This window comes from Centroberyx affinis, unplaced genomic scaffold (genome assembly GCF_046629955.1).
Source record: "Centroberyx affinis isolate AG114_WGS23_722 - 3 ecotype Tasmania unplaced genomic scaffold, CSIRO-AGI_Caff_v1 ptg003015l_1, whole genome shotgun sequence".
Classification (NCBI taxonomy): domain Eukaryota; kingdom Metazoa; phylum Chordata; class Actinopteri; order Beryciformes; family Berycidae; genus Centroberyx; species Centroberyx affinis.
In genome coordinates this window covers 352,668-373,468 of record NW_027281113.1, presented here as the reverse complement: position 1 = coordinate 373,468, position 20,801 = coordinate 352,668, and the positions used below count along the sequence as shown (strand labels likewise).

The 20,801-nt window shown below is 42.7% G+C and overlaps 1 protein-coding gene across 5 annotated transcripts in view; it reads left to right on the top strand.

The window, feature by feature from the left end:
* The window catches only part of LOC139659074 (calcium/calmodulin-dependent protein kinase type II subunit gamma-like), a 69,397-nt gene that overhangs the window by 22,124 nt on the left and 26,472 nt on the right, over positions 1-20,801 (top strand). For all 5 annotated transcript variants that reach the window (XM_071537296.1, XM_071537294.1, XM_071537295.1 and 2 more), the window contains exons 3-9: positions 5,139-5,198; positions 9,589-9,643; positions 11,221-11,286; positions 13,279-13,351; positions 17,110-17,212; positions 18,117-18,200; positions 18,340-18,434. In XM_071537296.1, the coding sequence (XP_071393397.1) occupies positions 5,139-5,198; positions 9,589-9,643; positions 11,221-11,286; positions 13,279-13,351; positions 17,110-17,212; positions 18,117-18,200; positions 18,340-18,434 (536 nt within the window). The remainder of the gene's footprint in view (positions 1-5,138; positions 5,199-9,588; positions 9,644-11,220; positions 11,287-13,278; positions 13,352-17,109; positions 17,213-18,116; positions 18,201-18,339; positions 18,435-20,801) is intronic.

Sequence of the window (20,801 nt, the reverse complement as noted above, 5' to 3'; positions counted from 1 at the left end):
TTCCCTGAAGAGAGGGGATTTTTACGGAGCTACAGACTGACATGCTGACTGTTTTAAGAATGGTATTGACCGTCTTGACATCTTCATATAAATAGATAAATGTCTGTTTTGCTACTTGCCAGCGATATAACACAATAGTGTTAATGTTCCCTGGTGCACAAGAAGTGATGTATTTTGCATTTCCAGTTGCAGCAACAGTGGTTTGTTCAGAATAGAACAGAAAAGAACTTGGTAGTTAACATGAGCAGCGATAGCCACAACAAAGACATTAGCACCACCTCCAGAAACTCAGACTTCATCAACAGAAAGTCCAAGGACAAGTACTGGATACACTGTTTGACTGACAAGCGATCTTTGGGATGTGCAGTTCATAAACACCACAGCGCTTATCACCAAAAGTGTCGCCAAAATCCAAAAAACAAGAATCTTGCAGATTTGATTGTCTTTACCCTTGTTGACTGACTTTTTTGTTGTTTGTTGAGTTTGTTGGAGTTGATGCTGTTGTCTGTCTCTTTCCCTTTCTGTTGATACATGCATGAGTTCATTAATGTAAACATGGGAGAGGGAATGCATCACTTTCCTTGAAACAGAGGGCTGAAAGAAGCCCATCCACCCATCCATCCATTCATCCAGTGCTCCTGTCTGTTCAGAGCTTCCAGATGAGGGTTGGATGGGTAAATGAATATGATGATGCCCCACGCCGGCGGCCATCACCTCAATCCAATTGGGCTAAGTGCTATGTGCTCTCCTCTCCGAACCAGACGCTATCATATCACAGCATCTCTCTTCAAAGGGGTATGGTGTGTGTGTGTGTGTGTGTATAACATTGTCTAGTACAAGTCCTCAAATGAAGTTTAAAGAAAAGTGACCTAGGAACTTACAGACAGTTTCTAGAGAAAATCGGGCTAGTTTCATTGCAAGTATCAAGTATCAAGAGCTGCGTGTTTGAGAGTGAAGGAGGATTTTACACAACAGGCTTTTGCTCGTTCTGCCAAGAACTTCTAATTAGATTATATTGGTTCCGTTGGTTCTATCTGGAGACACCAGTTAGTTTCCATTGTTCTCATTTGAGTAGTTTCACTCTAAAATGAGATAACCACCTTTTTTAAGGAACAAAATGATACCCACTCTCCCATATTGATGATTGGCATGAAAGTTAAGCACATCATGGGTTAGTATTGTTAGTTAGGAGTCATCTTAAAACTTACTTTGCTTATTGAATAGTTCATTTTTTTGAGGAAAGAATCTTTTGTTTTTCAAATAGCCTGATGAATTTCAGGTAGCAATTTTTTTCCATAATGGAGAGTCTGTTTCCATTGGTTCTGTCATTTATATTTGATACTGGTCAGTTGCTAACCTGTAGTCAGTTTCTGTTGTTACTACTCTCTTCTATGTGTTGCCATTGCTGCTATTCAAAACATCTAGATACTTTCTGTCTGTTTGAAGCCTGTACTCTTGTTTCTAGTGTTTCTGTTTAAACCCTTAGTCAATTTCTAGTGTTTCTAAGCGGCTTGCTGCCAAGACTGCCTGCCATCACCAACATAATGAAGCCATCATCACAGGCCAGCATTGAAAAATAAATAGTCCTATTTTTGCAGGCAGATCTTGCTTCCAAGAATACAAGCAGCCAAACCAAGCCCATTATAGCTCTGAGAAGAAGGTTGTGGAATGTCCGCAGAATGCTTTGATTTCCCCTTTTCTGAACACACTGGTCAGAGTAGGGTGTGTGTGTGTGTGTGTGTGTGTGAGGTCTACCCAAAAGGCATGGGAATTGAACTGAACAGGCCAGGCACACGCTCACACACAAACACGCGTCTCTTTTATACACTGAGCAGCAGTGATTGGCTGTGTGCTGTCACAAAGACGTACAGGATAAAAGCCGCAGCTGATTGGCTTAGCCCCGTGTGTCAGAGGTTATGGGTCAAACTGTGGGTAGCGCTCTAATCCCTCCCAGCGTTTTTCTGCACAAGCTTATTGGCGGTGAGGGCGGGTTGTGTAGGCCTGCGATTCAACGTGGTATCGATCCAGGAACCCTTGGGCCTCTAGTCAGGTAGTAGCTGACCTGACACCCATGGGTCCCACCTGATAATCAGCCACACCAGGTAATAAACATGCAGTTATCGGAGTTATTGTAGCTCCTCCTTATGGTCAGACTGTTACTGAATGGTGAGATACACATCGCTAGCCATATTATTCCTTGATAGAATTAATTAGCATACACACACAACATGAGCAAAGGCATCTGATTTGCAGTGAAAGCTACAATTATAATGCTGGCTGTACATTGTAACTATTAATGAATAATAGTCCATTATTATTGATAGGAAATTGCTGATGTCTGATATCACTCCTTTATGTAAAGGCATTTTCTTAGTGTCGCTGTTTTGCTACCTTTTAGTCCTACTTCTTACATGTTTTATGAAAATGTTTTTTTATATATAAATAAAGTTTATTATTGTATATCTCTGCCTAATTTATAGCCAGTTTCAGGAACAGAGAAACACTTAGATTGATATATTTCAAAATTGGATTGCAATTGAATTTTCATACTTTTTAGATGGTTTTTATATGCACATAAGACCACAAATTATGTAGTTACATGGCTATCATGGAATCATCATTCCATTGGCTTTAAAGGGAACCTCAGTGTTAGTTGTGGAGGAAGAGAGTGCATTTTCTATTTGCTTTCCCTGACAATATTTTCCCAGCCAGTCTGGGGATTTGAACAAGCCTGCTTCTCTAACCTCTGGGCTACTTCCAGCCCATTAGCCCGGTTCATTGATTATACCAAACTCAATTAGCTCCCCCTCTAGTAGCGCATGAGTATGGGATTCCTGGTTTTGACCCTAACTGCTGCCACAATTGTCAAACAGAGTTGACTCCTCAACTCCAGCTGATGCAAATTGACCGCTTTGTCACCAGAGCTGCTAATGATTGGGATGCTGTGTAGAGAGTGCTTATACTCCTCCACTCCTCTCCCATGTGATATCTGGCATTTGCATTCGTATTTGTATTTGCGTTTGCATTCAAATTCATCCACATTTCACCACCGTTCTTAATCACCAGCCAGGAGTTGACGCCCAATTCTCAAAGTGCAAGGGAGTTGATTTGTAAACATACTTTCTCTTGGCCAGTTTTAACCAACCACACATTTACAAGTTACATCTCGTCATTTCCTGCTTTCCTCACACCTTCTCTTCTCTTCTCTTCTCTTCTCTTCTCTTCTCTTCTCTTCTCTTCTCTTCTCTTCTCTTCTCTTCTCTTCTCTTCTCTTCTCTTCTCTTCTCTCCTCTCCCCTCCTACTGTATTCTGTCTTATTATGCTGATATATTTATATTCTCTTTCTGCTTCAGTGACAGACCCTCCATGCTGCAGTCTACCATTATCTTTTCACAGCAAACTGTCCTGTGTGTGTGTGTGTGTGTGTATATATATATATATGTGTGTGTGTGTGTGTGTGTGGGAGGATAGCATAGACAGAGCCAGTAGCAGTCACTGCATTGACAGCAGGATTAGAATTCCAACCAGAACACTTCTCACTGTTGCACATGACAGCCTAACTAGCGCTCAGGGCTGTGTGGGTGGGTGTGTGTCCACTGTACATGCAGATGTGTTTGCATGATGTACGTGTATATTGGTGGGGGTATGGCAGGGGGGTTGGGAGGGAGCACTAGCAGCGTTCGTTCTGATTTGGTGAAGGTTACTCCCCTCCAACAGGCAGGCAACAATCTGATTGGCCAGCCAGACACTGTGGCACTGCCCAAAGCCTGGGGTGGGACGGGGGATTAGGGATGTCCAGTGTCTCTCTCCCTCTCTCACATGCGCACGCACACACACACGCCCACACACAAACAGAAACAAACAAACACACACACATACACACACAGGCATGCGCCCACGTAAGCAGCCCATCTGTCCCATGAGGCCAGCAGCTGGTGGGTGGCAGGGGGGTTCAGTGTGAACTTGACCCTCTGACACCCTGCAACAGGAGATGCCATCCACACATCTATCTATCCTACAACCGATCTGTGTGGCCTCAACTTAAGCCACAAGCCATAAAGATACAGCTGCATAGAAACACACACACACACACACACACACACACACACACACACATATGCACGGGCATCCTCCCCGCACCATTAGAATCATTAACTGGACACTGATTGTATTAAGGCCGGGCCCACGAGACTAATTTCACTAAGTGCAAAAAGCTTGTGCTGCAACAGCAGATTTTGTGTGCATTTGTGTGTGTTTGTGTGTGTGTGTGTGTCCGTCTTTCTCTCTGTCTGTCCAGCCTTTCACGTTTGTATGTGTTGACGACCATGTTTCAGCCTCTCTGCTTGTCTGGCTTGCTGCGTGCAATACCTTTATCACAAAATCTGCTCCACTGCTGAAACAGTGTGGAAGTGATTTAGCTCCCCCTCCAGTAAGCATTTAGTTTGATTCGATTTGGGACGCAAAATGGCGAGGGTGGAAGCAACCTATTGTTCAGGGTAGAGTGGGAGGAGTGGGAGAGATTGGAGAGAAAGGGAACTGAGAAATGGACGCTTGTTGCTAAGGTTACCCCTGACACTATGACTATACAAGTGTGTGTGTGTGTTTGTGTGTGTGTTAGGGCTGCACAATTAATGGAAAAACTTATCAATCACAGTATTGACGACTGCAATTTCCAAACTGCAATGCAAAGGTGTTTCAGAAAGCCTCCTAAATGTTGGCAAATTAATGAATTCAGACTAAGCAAATTATTGAATTGCTAGGCTAATTATTTGCACTCAATCGTATGTAATCATGTATGTAATCGTATGTAACATCTGTAAAATAAATTCTGTAGAAAAAACTATGCCTTCATGAATTGCAATTCATGTTGCAAAAGCAACATTGAGCAAAAGGAACTGCAATCAGATTTTTGTGTTGTGCAGCCCTTGTGTGTGATTGTACACTAGTATTTTCATGTTGGCTTTGCGTGTCTGTGTTGGTCACTCACTGAGTGGGTTTCTGAGAAATGGTTTTCCCTGTGTTTTGTTCACTGCAGCTCACATCTTGGACAAAACCAAACTAGCACAATTGCTTCTCTTCCTGGAACTGACCTTCATGTCCTTCCTGTCTCCCCTCTCTCTGCCTCTTTCTTTCCCCAGATCACCAGAAACTGGAGCGAGAGGCCAGAATCTGCCGTCTGCTCAAACACCCAAATATAGGTGAGTCCTGTTCTCTAATTCTGTACATCAGTAAACAAAGAGTACACATACATGGATTCAAGTTTTCTGTCACTACAATAGATTTCTGTTGTTTGGATCCCAGAAAGACAGTAGACTCTAGAGACCCGTGTAGAAAATGGGGGAGTGGGTCAGTGGCATAGTATAGTGACATACTACACCGTATACGCAGGCAAGTGAAGGCGTCACATTGCTGACCTACAAATCATTTCCCCATTCAAAATACCAAAGATATCCTGTTTCGTTTGCAGATTATTCAGGTGGGCAGAACACCTACCTGTCCACACTCATCTCGAACAAGCCTATTGACATATCTCGCCTTCTACAAAATAGATTCCCAGATTCATTTGTTCTCATATAGTATTATTTTCATGGGGCCAGTATGTTTTTGTAGTCTACTGTGCGAGCGAATAGTTTTCATGGTCTTGTCCAGTGATCTTCAGTCCTGATCCTTAGTGCCCAGAGTAGCCTACTGCTGGTTTTCTAATCCTACCAGCTAGTAAATTGCATTCACCTTGCCTCCCAGGTATAAAATATTTCCTGATTAGATGGCTAGAATGAAAGCCAGCAATGCATCGGGTCCTGAGATTGAGAACCACTGGTCTAGTCAACTTTTATCTGTTGTCTCCATCTCCTCCTTTCCCTCGTTCTGAGTCAAATTACTATGAAATTAAAGAGAAGTGAAATATATCTGTACTGCGGCCAATGACAGTCAACTGCTTTGATAAATTGCATGTGAATGGGGGATGTGTGGCAGGAACATTTTATGATGTGTTTGCAGTTAATCATAGCCCATGGAAATTCCCACACAGTTGAACTCTCAATTCTTGGCGAAATGGAGAGTGTCACGAGTACGAATGTTGGTGCAAAACACTGACACTTGTACTTAAATATAAGTGGGAAGCTAGAGAGGCCATATTGTTGAAAATGTCTCAGTGAACCTGTCTGTCTGTGAGCTTTTCTGAAAGAGAGAGCTCTGTCCGATAGGGGGCTTCCCACTGCACCAAGAACGCCGGCTGACTGGTGTCGCATCACAAAAATGTCACTTCCTGGAAGGCCAGATGGGGCTGCATTTTTGGTCAGATTGGATTTTTTCTGCTAACCTGACACCATGATTGTGAACTCTCCAGCCCTCTGCAATGCCAAGGGGGGCATTGGTAGCACTCAAAAGAGGCAGGACAAAGAGGCAAATGGACTTTTTCTATTGGAGGAAATTGCCCCATGACTCATTATTACATAGGAAATGGGAGAAATTATGACATTTCTTTTTCTTATATTGAGGATTAATGTTACAGTGCTAAGATCACTGGAGAGGCTTATTGCGGGATTGAGAAAAAGAAGGAAACCCACTGGCATATAAAGCTAACTCACTCTCTCTCTCTCTCTCTCTCTCTCTCTCTCTCTCTCTCTCTCTCTCGCTCTCGCTCTCGCTCTCTCTCTCTTTCTCTAACCTCTGTGTGTTCCTCTTTCTATGTTTCTCTCTCTCTCTCTCTCTCTCTAACCTCTGCTGACACGATGGCGGTTTCTCATGCCTGCCTCATGGTTGCCTAGCAACAGGTGAAGGCTTCCACTGTATGTTTGACCGCTGACAGAGAAAAAGAAAAGAGGAGGGGGAAAATGGATGTTACAGGAATTTAATCAGACAAATGTGGCGAGTATTGTGGCCCTATTGCTTACAGTTAGTCAGGGAGCTTTACTCTTGCATCAGGAACCAGGGTTATGACCGTAAGCTGCCAGTAAACTGTTAAGTTGTAGTTTTTATTTAGTTTTAGTTCTAGTTTTAGTAGTTATAGTGATAGTTCAGAGCTGGTATTTTGTATGTGTTTGCAGCAGATATTGTGTAATACAAACAATAAACTGTTGTTAAATTGTACATTTTAAATTTATGTACATGGATTTTTAAAATAGCATTCAGTAAAAATAGCCAAAATTCTGCACATAAACAAAAATAAAAAAAATAAAAATAAAGATAAACTAAAAACATTTCATGTGTATGTTTATTGTTTTACTTAGTTTTACAAGTAGATAAGATAGTTTTAGTTCAGTTTCAGTTTTTCACAGGGTATTTTTTATTTTTATTTCAGTTTACGACTGGTTGACTTTTTTTAACAACCTAGTTTAGCTTTAGTTTATGATAATAACCTTGGACAGAAGCGGCGAGGGTGTTAGGCAAATGACATCTCAGCCAGTTACCTGGTATGTTTTGATGTGGGCCATTTGCATGGTGCTGCTGGCCGCCAGCCAAAGAGCTAAAAAGACAAGAGTCCGCACACCGCCGCATGCAAAGTCAGCTGGCCCCACTAACACAATCAGCAGCTCTGTACACGTGTGTGTCTGTGTCTGTGTGTGTGTGTGTGTGTGTGTGTCTGTATTCACAAATTCTAATGTGTGATGCTGGAATGCTTAATGGCCACTGAAGATATTCCTCCCAATATTCCCAGCACCCCTGCTGTTGTTTTTGTTCAGTGAAGAGATGAGAAAGTATTTTTCCTTTAGATTTTTTTTTTGGCCATTTGACCTTTATATGGAGCAAGCGTGAAAGTGCTGTATCAGCCTTTAGCTGCACATATCAGAGGTCTGTCTGCAAGCCTGACGGTCCTCATGTTTGGCAGCCGATATGCCCAGTTGCCCACAAACTCGCTGTTAGAGGCTCACAAAATTGAAGGCCTATCCAATAAATGGCCAAACAGTGTGGGAGGTTTTGTTCAGTCTGTGTAGTAATGGATAGCCAGGCAGAGACAAGGCTTATTGTCCTCGTAAATGTCTATAAACCCTGGTGAATCTCTGTAATATGACTCTCATATATTATAATTACATTTACCATATTGCAAGGTAAAATATGGCTTCTAATATGTGAATGTATCACTGCTACTGTGTGTGTGTGTGTGTGTGTGTGTGTGTGTGTAAGCCAGACAATAGGCAGTGTCCACTTGAGAAAGGGAGGGAAAGAGGAGAATAGCATCATGACACACACAAACACACACACAAACACACACAGATAATAGCCAGGTTAGGGATGGTTTCAGTGGTCTCTCTCTTTCTTCTTTCCTCCCTCTCTCTGTCCCACCTGTTCTTTGTCCCCTGAGGGTCGTTCTCCTGTCCTTCCTCTCCTTTCTTCCTTTCTTTCCCTCCCTCCGTTGCCCTTTCCTCATACCGGTCTCAGAGGGAAAGCTTGTCAAGTTTTCTTCTCTCCGACTGCAGGAAAGTCTAAAAAGAGGGAGAGAGAAAGAGCAAAATAGCACATTTTCAGACCTATTGTAACTCAGGCACTCACACATTCACCCACATTCACAGACTTTTTTTATTTGAATCCACCTGTGAAAATCCAGTCGGTAGGCTGCTGGATTCCGAACTCGCGGTTGACTTCTAGAGCTATTAATTAAAAGAGTTTGGTTATTGAAATTTTCGGTGGCCATGTTTGCTCCATCTAGCTCCGTGGCCTCATAGATGGACACAGAAAATTAGAAAATACAATATAATGTTGCTGCTATTGGTTTGAAATGCCAGTTTCTTTGAGGGGTTTTTGTGCTAAAGGTCATGCAATCTAAAAAATATGCGTTTGGCCACTTATATAGCTAACAAATTAGAGAGAGTGGATAACGAGTATGGTGAGAACAGAAATTGGTGTATTCAAAAATGGTTTAAGCTGAGACTTTTGTGTTTGTCATGACCATCTGGTGAATTATTTTTACTTTTATTATAATTTTTTGGTGTAGCAATCAGCGACAGTTTGCCAGTGCCTGGAACTTCTTCACATTATATATTCTGTTTTATGTCATAAGCTCCTCTGTTCCTGCCTACAGCAGAGTGCGGCACACGGTATGAAAGAAAGCTCTCCCACGAAGGATGACCTGCTGTGAACCGTTCAACCGTTACCTTGGAGGACCTTGTATCGCTTCAGTGTGTGTGTGTGTGTGTGTGTGTGTGTGTGTGTGTGTGTGTGTGTGTGTGAGAAAGATAATACCATGAGATAAAAACAGCGTGCTGATTTGTCTAAAATGTGTTTCTTGTGGCTTTCCTCTCACTGGCCTGTGATTAATGACTGTTATTACCACCCCTTCCCCAAACACACACACACACGCACACACACACACACACACACACACACACACACACACACACACACACACACACACACACACGCTGAAGTAATACAAGGTGCTGCACGGTAACAGTTCACAGCAGGTCATTCTTCAGCCTCAAGTTCCTTTCGAGGTGATGGTTAATAGCAGGTCTTTTCCACATTGAAGATGATTGACATTTTTAAGGGTTTTTAAAGGTTTCTTACCTCATCAATTTCTAACTGAACTCTGTCTCTCTCTGTCTGTCTGCCTGTCTCTCTCTCTCTCTCTCTCTCTCTCTCCTTCTCCAGTACGACTCCATGACAGTATCTCAGAGGAAGGCTTCCATTACCTCGTCTTTGACCTGTAAGTACACACACACACACACACACACACACACACACACACACACACACACACACACACACACACACACACAGACGACAGATGGCTCAGCTTGGATTTATGCTCCAGGACGAATTGCTTCATCTGAGTAACAAGAAAGTTTTGATTGTTTTCGTTCCTCCTGGCAAACATAAAGGATATTATTTTCTATGATAGTTATCATTCACATCAATGTAAGCCTCATCGAGTTTGTCAGTGACTGGAACCTCTCTTCATTAAGCCCAATTTGCACATGAGAGTACTTGAACTCCCTTTTCACCCCCTTTTTCCTTTTCATACTAGTAAATACTTAAGGCCAAAATATGAGATGAAACCTTTTTAGCTCTGTTTATGGCCTCTTGCATAGTAAAACCTCAATGATCCAAACTCCACAGGAATGCAGGTTGTGTAGTGTAGCAAAGTATTCAAATGACTGAAGTACACCCTCACTTAAAATTGATGCTCTCATGGCCCTTTTGATAAAAGCATCCATCAAATGGCTACTTAAATGTAATTTTGTTTAATAACCCAGGTCAAACATGTATTTGAAAGAAAATTCAGGTTCACACAATTACTAGTAGAATATCACATTGTGGCATATTTGTTTATAGTATACTGTAGCTTGACATTTTTGTGTCCCCCGTTGGAACTTGATTGCAGTCAATAGGGTCAGGTTGTGTTGGGCAGAATTTCTCACATAATAGGCCCTTTTCACATCGTCATGGTAACAGCTTCCATGCTGAGAAACCGGTGCATTACAACTTCCTGTGGCAAGTTTCTTTTTGCGACTTATTGACAAACCAATCCAACAAAAGCAACAAAATTGTAATGGTTACTAGCACTAGATGTAACAAATTAAAACGTTTGGGCAGGTTGTGGAGCGTTTAGTGAAGGCTGTAGCTGGGAGCAGGAAATTGTAATTTCACATTCTGTTTCTCAATGCTTCTGCATTGAGAAACAGAATGTGAAAAATAGGGCCTATTTGGATTTGGGTACAGGTTAAAAAATATTGATAAAGAAATATTGTTCACATTTTCAGGTGGAAACCTTTAGGTTAAACAGTCAGTGTGAAGGTCATTCTCCTAGAGGCTGGGATTTACTTATCAGTGACCAGTCCAGTGGTCTCTTAAAGTGTTAATTAAAACACACACAGACACACACACACACACACACACACACACACACACACACACACACACACACACACACACAAACCCAGTATGTGTATGGGCTATAGGGAGTGACATCTCACCACCACTATTCTAAACTTTTATCCTATCCAGAAAACCTTCACCCTTTTACCTGTTAACCCCTTAAGTCTGATCAAAAGACCTAAAACAAGGAGGTTTTCAAAGTTTTTGTCATTGCACACATTTTTCCTGCAATACTTCAGAAATGCCAATATAAGTGAGATTGAGATACCATCTGGATCATATATTTATTTCCATTTGTGCAAGAGTTCTTCATTTTTCTCAAGTTTGTCCAAAAGTAAAGTGTGTTTGTCTACGTGTGTGTGTGTGTGTGTGTGTGTGTGTGTGTCTGTGTCTGCCTGTCCACAGTGTCACTGGAGGAGAGCTGTTTGAAGACATTGTTGCTAGAGAGTATTACAGCGAGGCTGATGCCAGGTACAGTACAGATAATGGGTTTTTTTTTTACCTCTCACCAATATATGTGTGTTTTATACACAGGACCGGGAGATATGTGTGTTTTTCTAAGGCTGTGGTTCTCAAAGTGGGTTCCGGGGACCCCCAGAGGTCCTTGAGGAGGTCCTCAGCAAAATGAAGAATAGTTTAATTCCACTATAATTCAATTCACAAGAAATTATCCCAATTAGAGAATATGAGAATGATTATTCTCATCATCGGTTTCCCTCTCACCCCTATTATCTCCCCACATAAAAAGTAGACTTCTATAATTCATTTCTAAATCAGCAAGAAGAAAGACAATCTTTTCATATGGGGTCACTGGGACTAAATCTTATTAAACGGGGGTCCGGGGCCCTAATGTGGGTCTATTTAGGGGTCCGTAACATGAAAATGTTTGAGAACCACTGTTCTAAGGGACCAGTCCACTACTCTGTGTGTGTGTGTGTGTGTGTGTGTGGCCTTGGTGACTGTGCCTGAGAGAAAAAAGGAGGGAGGGAAGGAGAGATATTGGGTGAAAAGCATGGGAGACAGGGAAAGAGTGAGGATGTGATAGGGTGCAAAATGCTGTGTGTGTGTGTCTGTGGGTGGGTGGGTGGGGGGGTGAGAGTGAGTGAGGAGAGCAGCAAGGTATATTGGACTGTGTGAGCTGGAAAGAGAGGGAGGAGGGAGAGAAAATGGGGGCCAGTGAAATGTTGAAATGAGATTGAGGTGTGTGTGTTGGGGTAGGGTGAGGTGGAGGGGTGGGGTGGGGGGGGGGCTGGGGCAGAATGGAATGTGGAGACCAAATTTAGCCTAATTTGGAAACAAAGCCAAGAGCTTTCCTGATTCTTCCTTTAAAGAAAGCGAGACACTCTACCACTCCCCTAAGCCTTTCTCTCTCTCTCTCTCTCTCTCACTCTCTCTCTCTCTCTCTCTCTCTCTCTCTCTCTCTCTCTCTCTCGCTCTCGCTCTCTCTCTCTCTCTCTCTCTCTCTTTCAATACTCCTTCCATCTCCTGCTATTGCTAACCGTGACTGCACCTGTACTAACTTCAAGCTAAACTTGATTTAAAAATAATTTTAACTGCGCATCAGACTGATTTTTTCTTTACAAGGCTGTGGATCCGCTAGCTTTGGACGGGCTGACATAACACACACACACACACACACACACATCCTGACCACCCTTTCCTCCCACACATTCATCCATCTACAAATGCAGCCAACTTTTCTCCCACGTACGCCACCCATCGACCAGATCCACCGTACCAACAACCTGTCCTCCTCTAGAGCCATAGATAGTCATTGGTCAGCCATGTTGGCTCCACATTGCTGCTCCATGTCTATTGCTATGAGCCCAGTGATTGCATGTGAGCTAATCTTTAACATGAGCATTTTTTAAATTGACCATGTTTTGGCCTGGAAAAGATCTGGCTGCTGTATACTGGCCATAGCAACAAGATGTGCACCAGCAGGATCTCCTGGTCTGTTTTTCAACTTTCTTTGACTTCCTTTTACTTCCTTCCTGCTCTCTCGTTCACGGTCGCTCTGCTGATTCACCTTCTTTCTTTGTCTGTGTTCCTTCTCGTTCTGTCTCTCCCTTCCTCTTTCTGTCTGTCTCAAAATGTGTCTCTCTCTCTCCAGTTCTTCTTAGTTCTTCTCAAAGTTGAGCTAGTTGGGCAGAGTTGAGCACAAGTTGGCTTGTATCCATATCTGTTGGATTTCAGAGTGTTTCATATTAACTTTACTCTTCAAGTCTTATGGATTCAGTGGGAACCTGAAAATGCAGTGCTGTCCATTGCCTCATATTTGGCCACAAATAGTTTCCTCTAAGTCATTGATATGTGGAAATGTACATGGTGGAACAGTGTTAAGGTCAATAATAGTTCAATTATTAACAGTTTTTCTTTTATGTATATCACATTGTCAGCTAATGACTGTGGATTGACAGATGTGCCTCCCCTCTGTCCCTCATCCTTCTCTGTCTCCTCCAGCCAATGCATCAATCAGATCTTGGAGAGTGTCAGTCACATCCACCAACATGACATTGTGCACAGGGACCTCAAGGTGAGTCATCGTAACCACGGCAACCAAACACCCGGTGGCCAACGTCACAGGACCTCCCATCCCATCCACCTGACACACACGCACACACGCACGCACACAATATATAAACTTGTACATATAATCCACACAAATCTCCGTACTTTTGTTCCGCCTGTGCATTGTGTTGAGAGTTAAGATGAAAGGGATGCACAGAGACGCACGATAACGTCATAGGCGTCCACGCACGCACACACACATACACACACACACACACACACTCTCACACAGACGTCATGATGTGACGGTGGGAACAAATTATGGGATGAGCCTCAGAGAAGTGTCTCAGGTGATTATCATCCCTCCTCTCTCTGTCTCTCTCACCTGCTTTCTGTCTCTCCTCCCCCTCTCTCTATCTCCATCTCCCTCTATATTTATATCTTACCCCCCCCTCTTTCTCATCTCTCCTTCTCTCTCTTCTTCTTCCTCCTCTCTTTCTCCCCCCCCACCCTCCCACCCTCCCTTTTCCTCCCCTCCCTCCCCTCTCCTCCCCTCCCTCCCTCCCGCCCTCCCTGGGAGTGACGAAAGCAGACTGGCTGCTATTAATAGCGGGTCGGTGGGTGAGATGACGGCTGGCAACGATTTCCCTAACAGCAGGATTGTTCACCTCTAGCAGACACCACAGCACTTTGACCTCCGCAATTATTTCATTTATTTTTTCCCTCCTGATCGTATGATGAATCGAGGCAGGAAAGTGAGATGTGAGAGTATAGCTGGAGCTGGGATTCAAACCCCCGGGGAATTGTAGTTCGGGAAGCACCACTTTTTTTTTTTTTTTTTTAACTGCCAACATTGAGTTCAGAGTACTAAACTTTTAAGAGTCGCTATATAATGTGCAACAATCAATCTGTTACTTTTATGCTAGAGTGTACAAGAGAGAGTGGACAAACATTAATGAGAAATGCAGTGCATCCATCTTTGTGTGAGAGTGGCACAAAATCAACTTGTGTTGCTTTTCATTGATTTTTAACGTGTTACATGTGGGCCTTGGACTCAAACTATCTTGGAGAGTGAAGAGTTTTAGAAAGAGAGAACAGATAATGAGAATTGATGATGAGGGCAGAGGACAGAAATAAATCCACTTTATACAGTGGTAGCTATTGCACAACTCTCGTGCCCTTCGTGCGTTCATCTTGGATCCATGCTGCACTAGTACTGCAGACAATTCTGTCTCAAATGTATTACTGTAATACTGTAGAACTAAATTAATATATTTGGAATCAAAACAGCTAGTTACCAGGCCATTCTTTGTACCACCAGACAGCTGAAAAGAGAGCAGATCTGTTTTTCCCCCAAAACAATTATCTAATAATCTTGGGGATAGAGCAAAGGTCCAGCAGTTTTCCAGCAAGCATGCAGCCAAAAGTGGGACTACTGCAATGGCTGCATCTGTATGGGAGACATAAAAATAATGGTGCTGTATGTTATGGAGAGGTGTGACCTCACACACACACACACACACACACACATTTTTGCCTTTCTGTCATCTTGGGAGGGCCAGTGGCTGAAGAGAAAACAAGAACCAGAGAGAGAGAGAGAGAGAGAGAGAGAGAGACACGGGCAGAGTGCTGTTGGCTGGTGGCAGGCTGGGTTGCCATGGTAACTGTGGGGTGAGGTCACCCGGCTGCTGCAGCGCCAGCGTAGGGACTCATTATGCCACCTCCCATCTATCTATCTCTATCTGTCTCTCTCTCTATCTGTTTCACTTTGTATCTCTCTCTCTCTCTCTCTCTCTCTCTCTCTCTCTCTCTCTCTCTCTTGCTCCCTCTGTCTCTTTCTCTCCTTTAACTCCAGCTCTCTGTCCCTCCACAGTTTCCCCCTTTTTTTCTCTCTTACCCTTTCTCTCAGCTCTCCCTGATGGCAAAAGATGGTTTGAGGAAGGAGGGAGGGATGGATGGATGGATAGATGGAGAGAGAGAGAGAAACCAGACATGGAGCACAAAGAGACAAGTGTCAGACATCCATCCATCTGTCCATTGCAGCATACATCAAAGCTGTTGAGGCCACAAGGGCAGCTAACCACTGCAATGATTCTTGCCCTCAAGACACACACACACACACACACACACACACACACACACACACACACACACACACACACGCTCTCTCTCTCTCTCTCTCTCTCTCTCTCTCTCTGTCTCTCTCTCTCGCAGTTCTGTATTGTTGCGTTCTCTCCGGAAGTCTAACAAGCATCAGGCCCGTCAATTGGGACCGTAGGCTTTGTAGGTTGTAGGGTTGCCCCATTTTTAGAGAAAAACCACGCAACCCCTGTTTTGTTACTAAGAGAAACCCCAAGAGTTTTAATGAACAAGCCTTTATCCATGACAACAAATCTCTGAGACGGAATTGGCACTAAGCTTCTTTGTAAGTACTTTTAACTCTTTGGTTGATAAACACGCTCACTTCAAATAGTTCAGAATAAAAGACAGATTTAATCCTTGGTTCCTTTACAAATTATTAATGCTTTTTGTCAGTCAAGAAATAAAGCTTGCATACTGGCTATTGAACTCCTCTCATTGGCTTGCCTTCAGGCAGCATAGACATAAATGTATCTCCTCTTTGATCGTTGAAATCAGAATATTACATTAACTCAATCACAATCTCTTATTCTAACCCAGTGAAGTTTTGGAACACAGTAAATTCCATTAAAAATAAAGCATTGCCTCTTTTTCTGCTCATGTAAACTCGGATGATTGTTTAACAACCGAGCAAGCTGCGATAGACTCTGCCTTTTTAATAGGCATTTTATTGCTGCCGACCATCTCTTTGATAAGGTATACAATGATAAACTCTCTGATAATTCTGATGATTCTCTTTGACTACCACTTCACATAGTAGTCAATAGTGCTTCCCACTTTGTCCCTTTACATCTTCAGGTTTTGAATGCACTTATTGCCATTGACTCGAAGGAATCAACTGGGGAGGATCACTTAGATCCACTTTTTGTTAAACTCGCTGCTCCTTTGATAATAAAGCAGATATTTCCACTTTTTCAGGAGTAATTTCCCAAGTGTGGAAAGCTGCTCATGTACTCCCAGTGCATAACAGAGGAGATTCTAGTGATCTTAGTAGTTAAATTAAAATTCTCATAGATAGACAGATAGATAGATAGATAGATAGAATAAGACAATTGTTCAGCTGTTATGGTGTTAGTTGAATTTCAACAAGTGTCCAGGAAAATGTGTAATCCTCTCTCTGGCCTCACAGGATTCATCACTATGTACTGTTCTTTGTCAAGCACTGACTTCCAAAGACCTCATTTTGGGTGATTGAGTGATTAGGAGGACAGTGGTGAAATGCTGTGTTAAATCCTGGGACAGCTGACTGAGAATTTCTTTCATTTTGGGGAAAGCCTTTCTAGCCTGCTTGACCAAACCATGCCTCATTACTAGATGTCATGTTGCTCCTGCAGCCCGTCCAGTCATGCAGACAGATTGGACATTTCTTGCAGGAGGGGTACATGCTCATCACTTTTGCCCTCAATAAGATTACTTTTTATGTTGTTAACTCATGGGAGACTCTGTTAACTGTGCTATGATTTAGCTTGTGCCATACTAAACTTCACAAAGTTCATCCAAGCTTAAATTCAATAACTTTTTCTTATTTAATTATTGTTGATTGCGGCGTTTTATGCCTGTAGGACCCCACTGTGAATATATTCTGTGTTAATCAAGTGTATTTGGGGGTGTTTGTGTGTGTGTGTGTGTGTGTGTGTGTTGCAGCCAGAGAACCTGCTCTTGGCCAGTAAGATGAAGGGAGCAGCAGTGAAGCTTGCAGACTTCGGCCTGGCCATTGAGGTGCAGGGGGACCAACAGGCATGGTTTGGTAAGAGATCACACTCCACTAGCTAGCTGTACTTTTCCTCCTCCCACTCAGTATATTCACTCAGCAGCAGTAAGGCACCTCACTGAGCACGAAAACCATCATCGCTGCTTGAGAAAATGAGAAAGTAGTACTACAGTAGTGATGCACGGAGCTTGTATTTGAGGAGCAATGAGTTTTTCCAGAACTGGCACTCTATTGTATTGTTTGTCATATATTTGGTTGTCAGCTTGCATAAAATCCAGTCACAAATGTAGGTCTTTATAAAAACATATTTAGTCTGCCTGCAAGTTATGCATCAGCAAAATCTCTCCTCTAGGAAATAAGTTATGTATCAACTAAATATATCCTACGGGAAACACTGAAGTTTCTGTACCCCTGCTTCAAAAGAACGATCAGTGACAATTTGATGTGTGTGTGGGATCTAACAACAACCTTCACTCGAAAAATGATTGTATTTCAAACAACTTTTTGTGTTATTTCATGTTATTTGAGGTTATATTTAGGTGTTATTGATGCAGCTTTTACTTTTGCTTTTTCCCCATTTATGAATCATCAGTCATTTAGTATCATCGTTTAGTATCATTTTAGGATTTTACATTCATAACAGTGATACTTTAGATGGCACATAACCACACATGCACACTGAACAATGTTGGTGAGGTTGCAGACTTTGGAAAAATGTAAGATTTCTATGCACTGTACAGCGATCAGTGAGGAAATGTGTGAACCTACAAAATGGTTTCTTTATAGGTGCAACCATTTTCATAGAGGTCAAGCAACATTTCCCAGGTTTTGGTGAATGCTGATTTCACCTGCAGTTTATGTCTGCAAACTTTGGCTAAACTGAGGCACCGTGTGGGCACTGTGTGTGTGTGTGTGTGTGTGTGTGTGTGTATTTTCACAGGTTTCGCAGGCACTCCAGGCTACCTGTCCCCAGAGGTGTTGAGAAAGGACCCGTACGGAAAGCCAGTGGACATATGGGCTTGTGGTCAGTTAGTCAGGCTATCATCTTTCACACTTGAAGATAACACTTTTGAAAATACATTTTGAGGATATACTTATGTCCTCATGTACTTATGTATACCCTTTGCATAGGCGCATATGTTTTTGTGGTGTGTGTGTGTCAGGTGTGATCCTGTACATCTTGTTGGTGGGCTACCCGCCCTTCTGGGATGAGGACCAACACAAACTGTACCAACAAATCAAGGCTGGCGCCTACGATGTGAGTATCTCTCCCCCCTCTCTCTCTCTCTCTCTCTCTCTCTCTCTCTCTCTCTCTCTCTCTCTCTCTCTCTCTCTCTCTCTCTCTCTCTCTCTCTGTCTGTCTCATATTCTCATATTTACCTCTCTCTCCATCTGTGTGTGTGAGTGTCGTCTGTGCGTGCTCTTGTTTGTGTGTTTCTGTTTGTTTTTTTGTGCGCAGCAGTGAAATGCAATTGAGTTTGCCTGGCAAGAGCTTGTTGCATATGAACTGGAATGAGAGAAAGTGGCAAAGACTGAGACAGACAGAGAGACAGAGGGAGTGAGGAGAAACATGACCGTGGAGAATGCTCCTCAATAGTCACTGTCTGCTGTTCTTGGTAGGCTGTGTGAGTAAAAGCCAAAACACAGAGAGTGTCACTGATGAAATGGTCCCAATGTGTCAGTGGCTGACAGTCAGGAGAAGTTTGAGGTAGTCTGCCTCAGTTCGGCTCCTTAGGTGAGAGTTGGCAAGTCCTGAGTCGCACAAAATTAAAACAAAGGTTCTCCACTGGCAAACCAATATTATTTATGTAAATGGCGGGAAAAAAAGCACAGGGCCTCGAGATGAGCCCTGCGGGGCACCTTTGTTGAAAACTCAATTCAAGTCCTGTCAAATAACATACACTGAGTTCTGTCATGCAAGTGATTTTGAAATTTAATTTAATTTCAGTTTTTAATTGCTTGCTACTTTATATTGCATAATTCTCATCTTCAGCGCCGCAGAAGAAAGTGATGCACTCTGTGAGCGCAATAGGCTTATTTATCAGATCTTGTTATATTCCTTTGGGAGATTGGAATTTATTACCCGTATTAATTTCCATAATTGGAAGCAACCACATCTAATGAATGTGCATAATATGAGCATAGATATGGAGTGACTGTGACAAGCGCCTGTAATAATGTGCACTTCTTGAATATCATCAGTATCATGCAAATACCTTGAAACTTAAAATTTGTCTTTGTTTTTATTTTTTGCAGTAATTGACAACTGACAGTCTCATGTTTGAAGAAAATGTTTTGTGACAGAATACCTTTTTTTTTAATATTAAACAAGACTTGTGCTAGCACTTTCTAGGTGCCCAGGTGGAGGGATGGGGTGGGGGCTGAGGTTGTTAGCACCTATCTGTTAACACCAAAGTGCCATAGTAACACAGTGCTGTTGTAGATTGCTGAACAAAATATTTAATTAATGCATTGACGTACCACAGTATTTAGCAAGTCACCAAGGTATTTTCTCAGCGCACCAACATACACTCACTGGCCAAAATAATTGCAACACCAGTTTTCCATAAAACATAAAAGAGCTGTCACATGTTTGTTAAGCAAAACCTGCACCTGCAATACAGTGCCTTGCAAAAGTATTCATACCCCTTGAGCTTTTCCACATTTTGTCACGTTACAAGCACAAACTTAAATGTATTTTATTGGGATTTTATGTGATAGACCAACACAAAGTAGCGCATAATTGTGAAGTGGAAGGAAAATGATACGTGGTGTTCAAGATTTTTTACAAATAAAAATCTGAAAAGTGTGGCGTGCATATGTATTCAGCCCCCCTGAGTCAATACTTTGTCGAACCACCTTTCGCTGCAATTACAGCTGCAAGTCTTTTGGGGTATGTCTCTACCAGCTTTGCACATCTAGAGACTGCAATCTTTGCCCATTCTTCTTTGCAAAATAGCTCCAGTTCAGTCAGATTGGATGGAGAGCGTCTGTGAACAGCAATTTTCAAGTCTTGCCACAGATTCTCAATAGGATTTAGGTCTGGACTTTGACTGGGCCATTCTAACACATGAATATGCTTTGATCTAAACCATTCCATTGTCGCTCTGGCTGTATGTTTAGGGTCGTTGTCCTGCTGGAAGGTGAACCTCCGCCCCAGTCTCAAGTCTTTTGCAGCTTCTAACAGGTTTTCTTCCAGGATTGCCCTGTATTTAGCTCCATCCATCTTCCCATCAACTCTGACCAGCTTCCCTGTCCCTGCTGAAGAAAAGCATCCCCACAGCATGATGCTGCCACCACCATGTTTCACGGTGGGGATGGTGTGTTCAGGTTGATGCGCAGTGTTAGGTTTCCGCCACACATAGCGTTTTGCATGTAGGCCAAAAAGTTCAATTTTGGTCTCATCTGACCAGAGCACCTTCTTCCACATGTTTGCTGTGTCCCCTACATGGCTTGTGGCAAACTGCAAACGGGACTTCTTATTGCTTTCTTTCAACAATGGCTTTCTTCTTGCCACTCTTCCATAAAAGCCAGATTTGTGGAGTGCACGACTAATAGTTGTCCTGTGGACAGATTCTCCCACCTGAGCTGTGGATCTCTGCAGCTCCTCCAGAGTTACCATGGG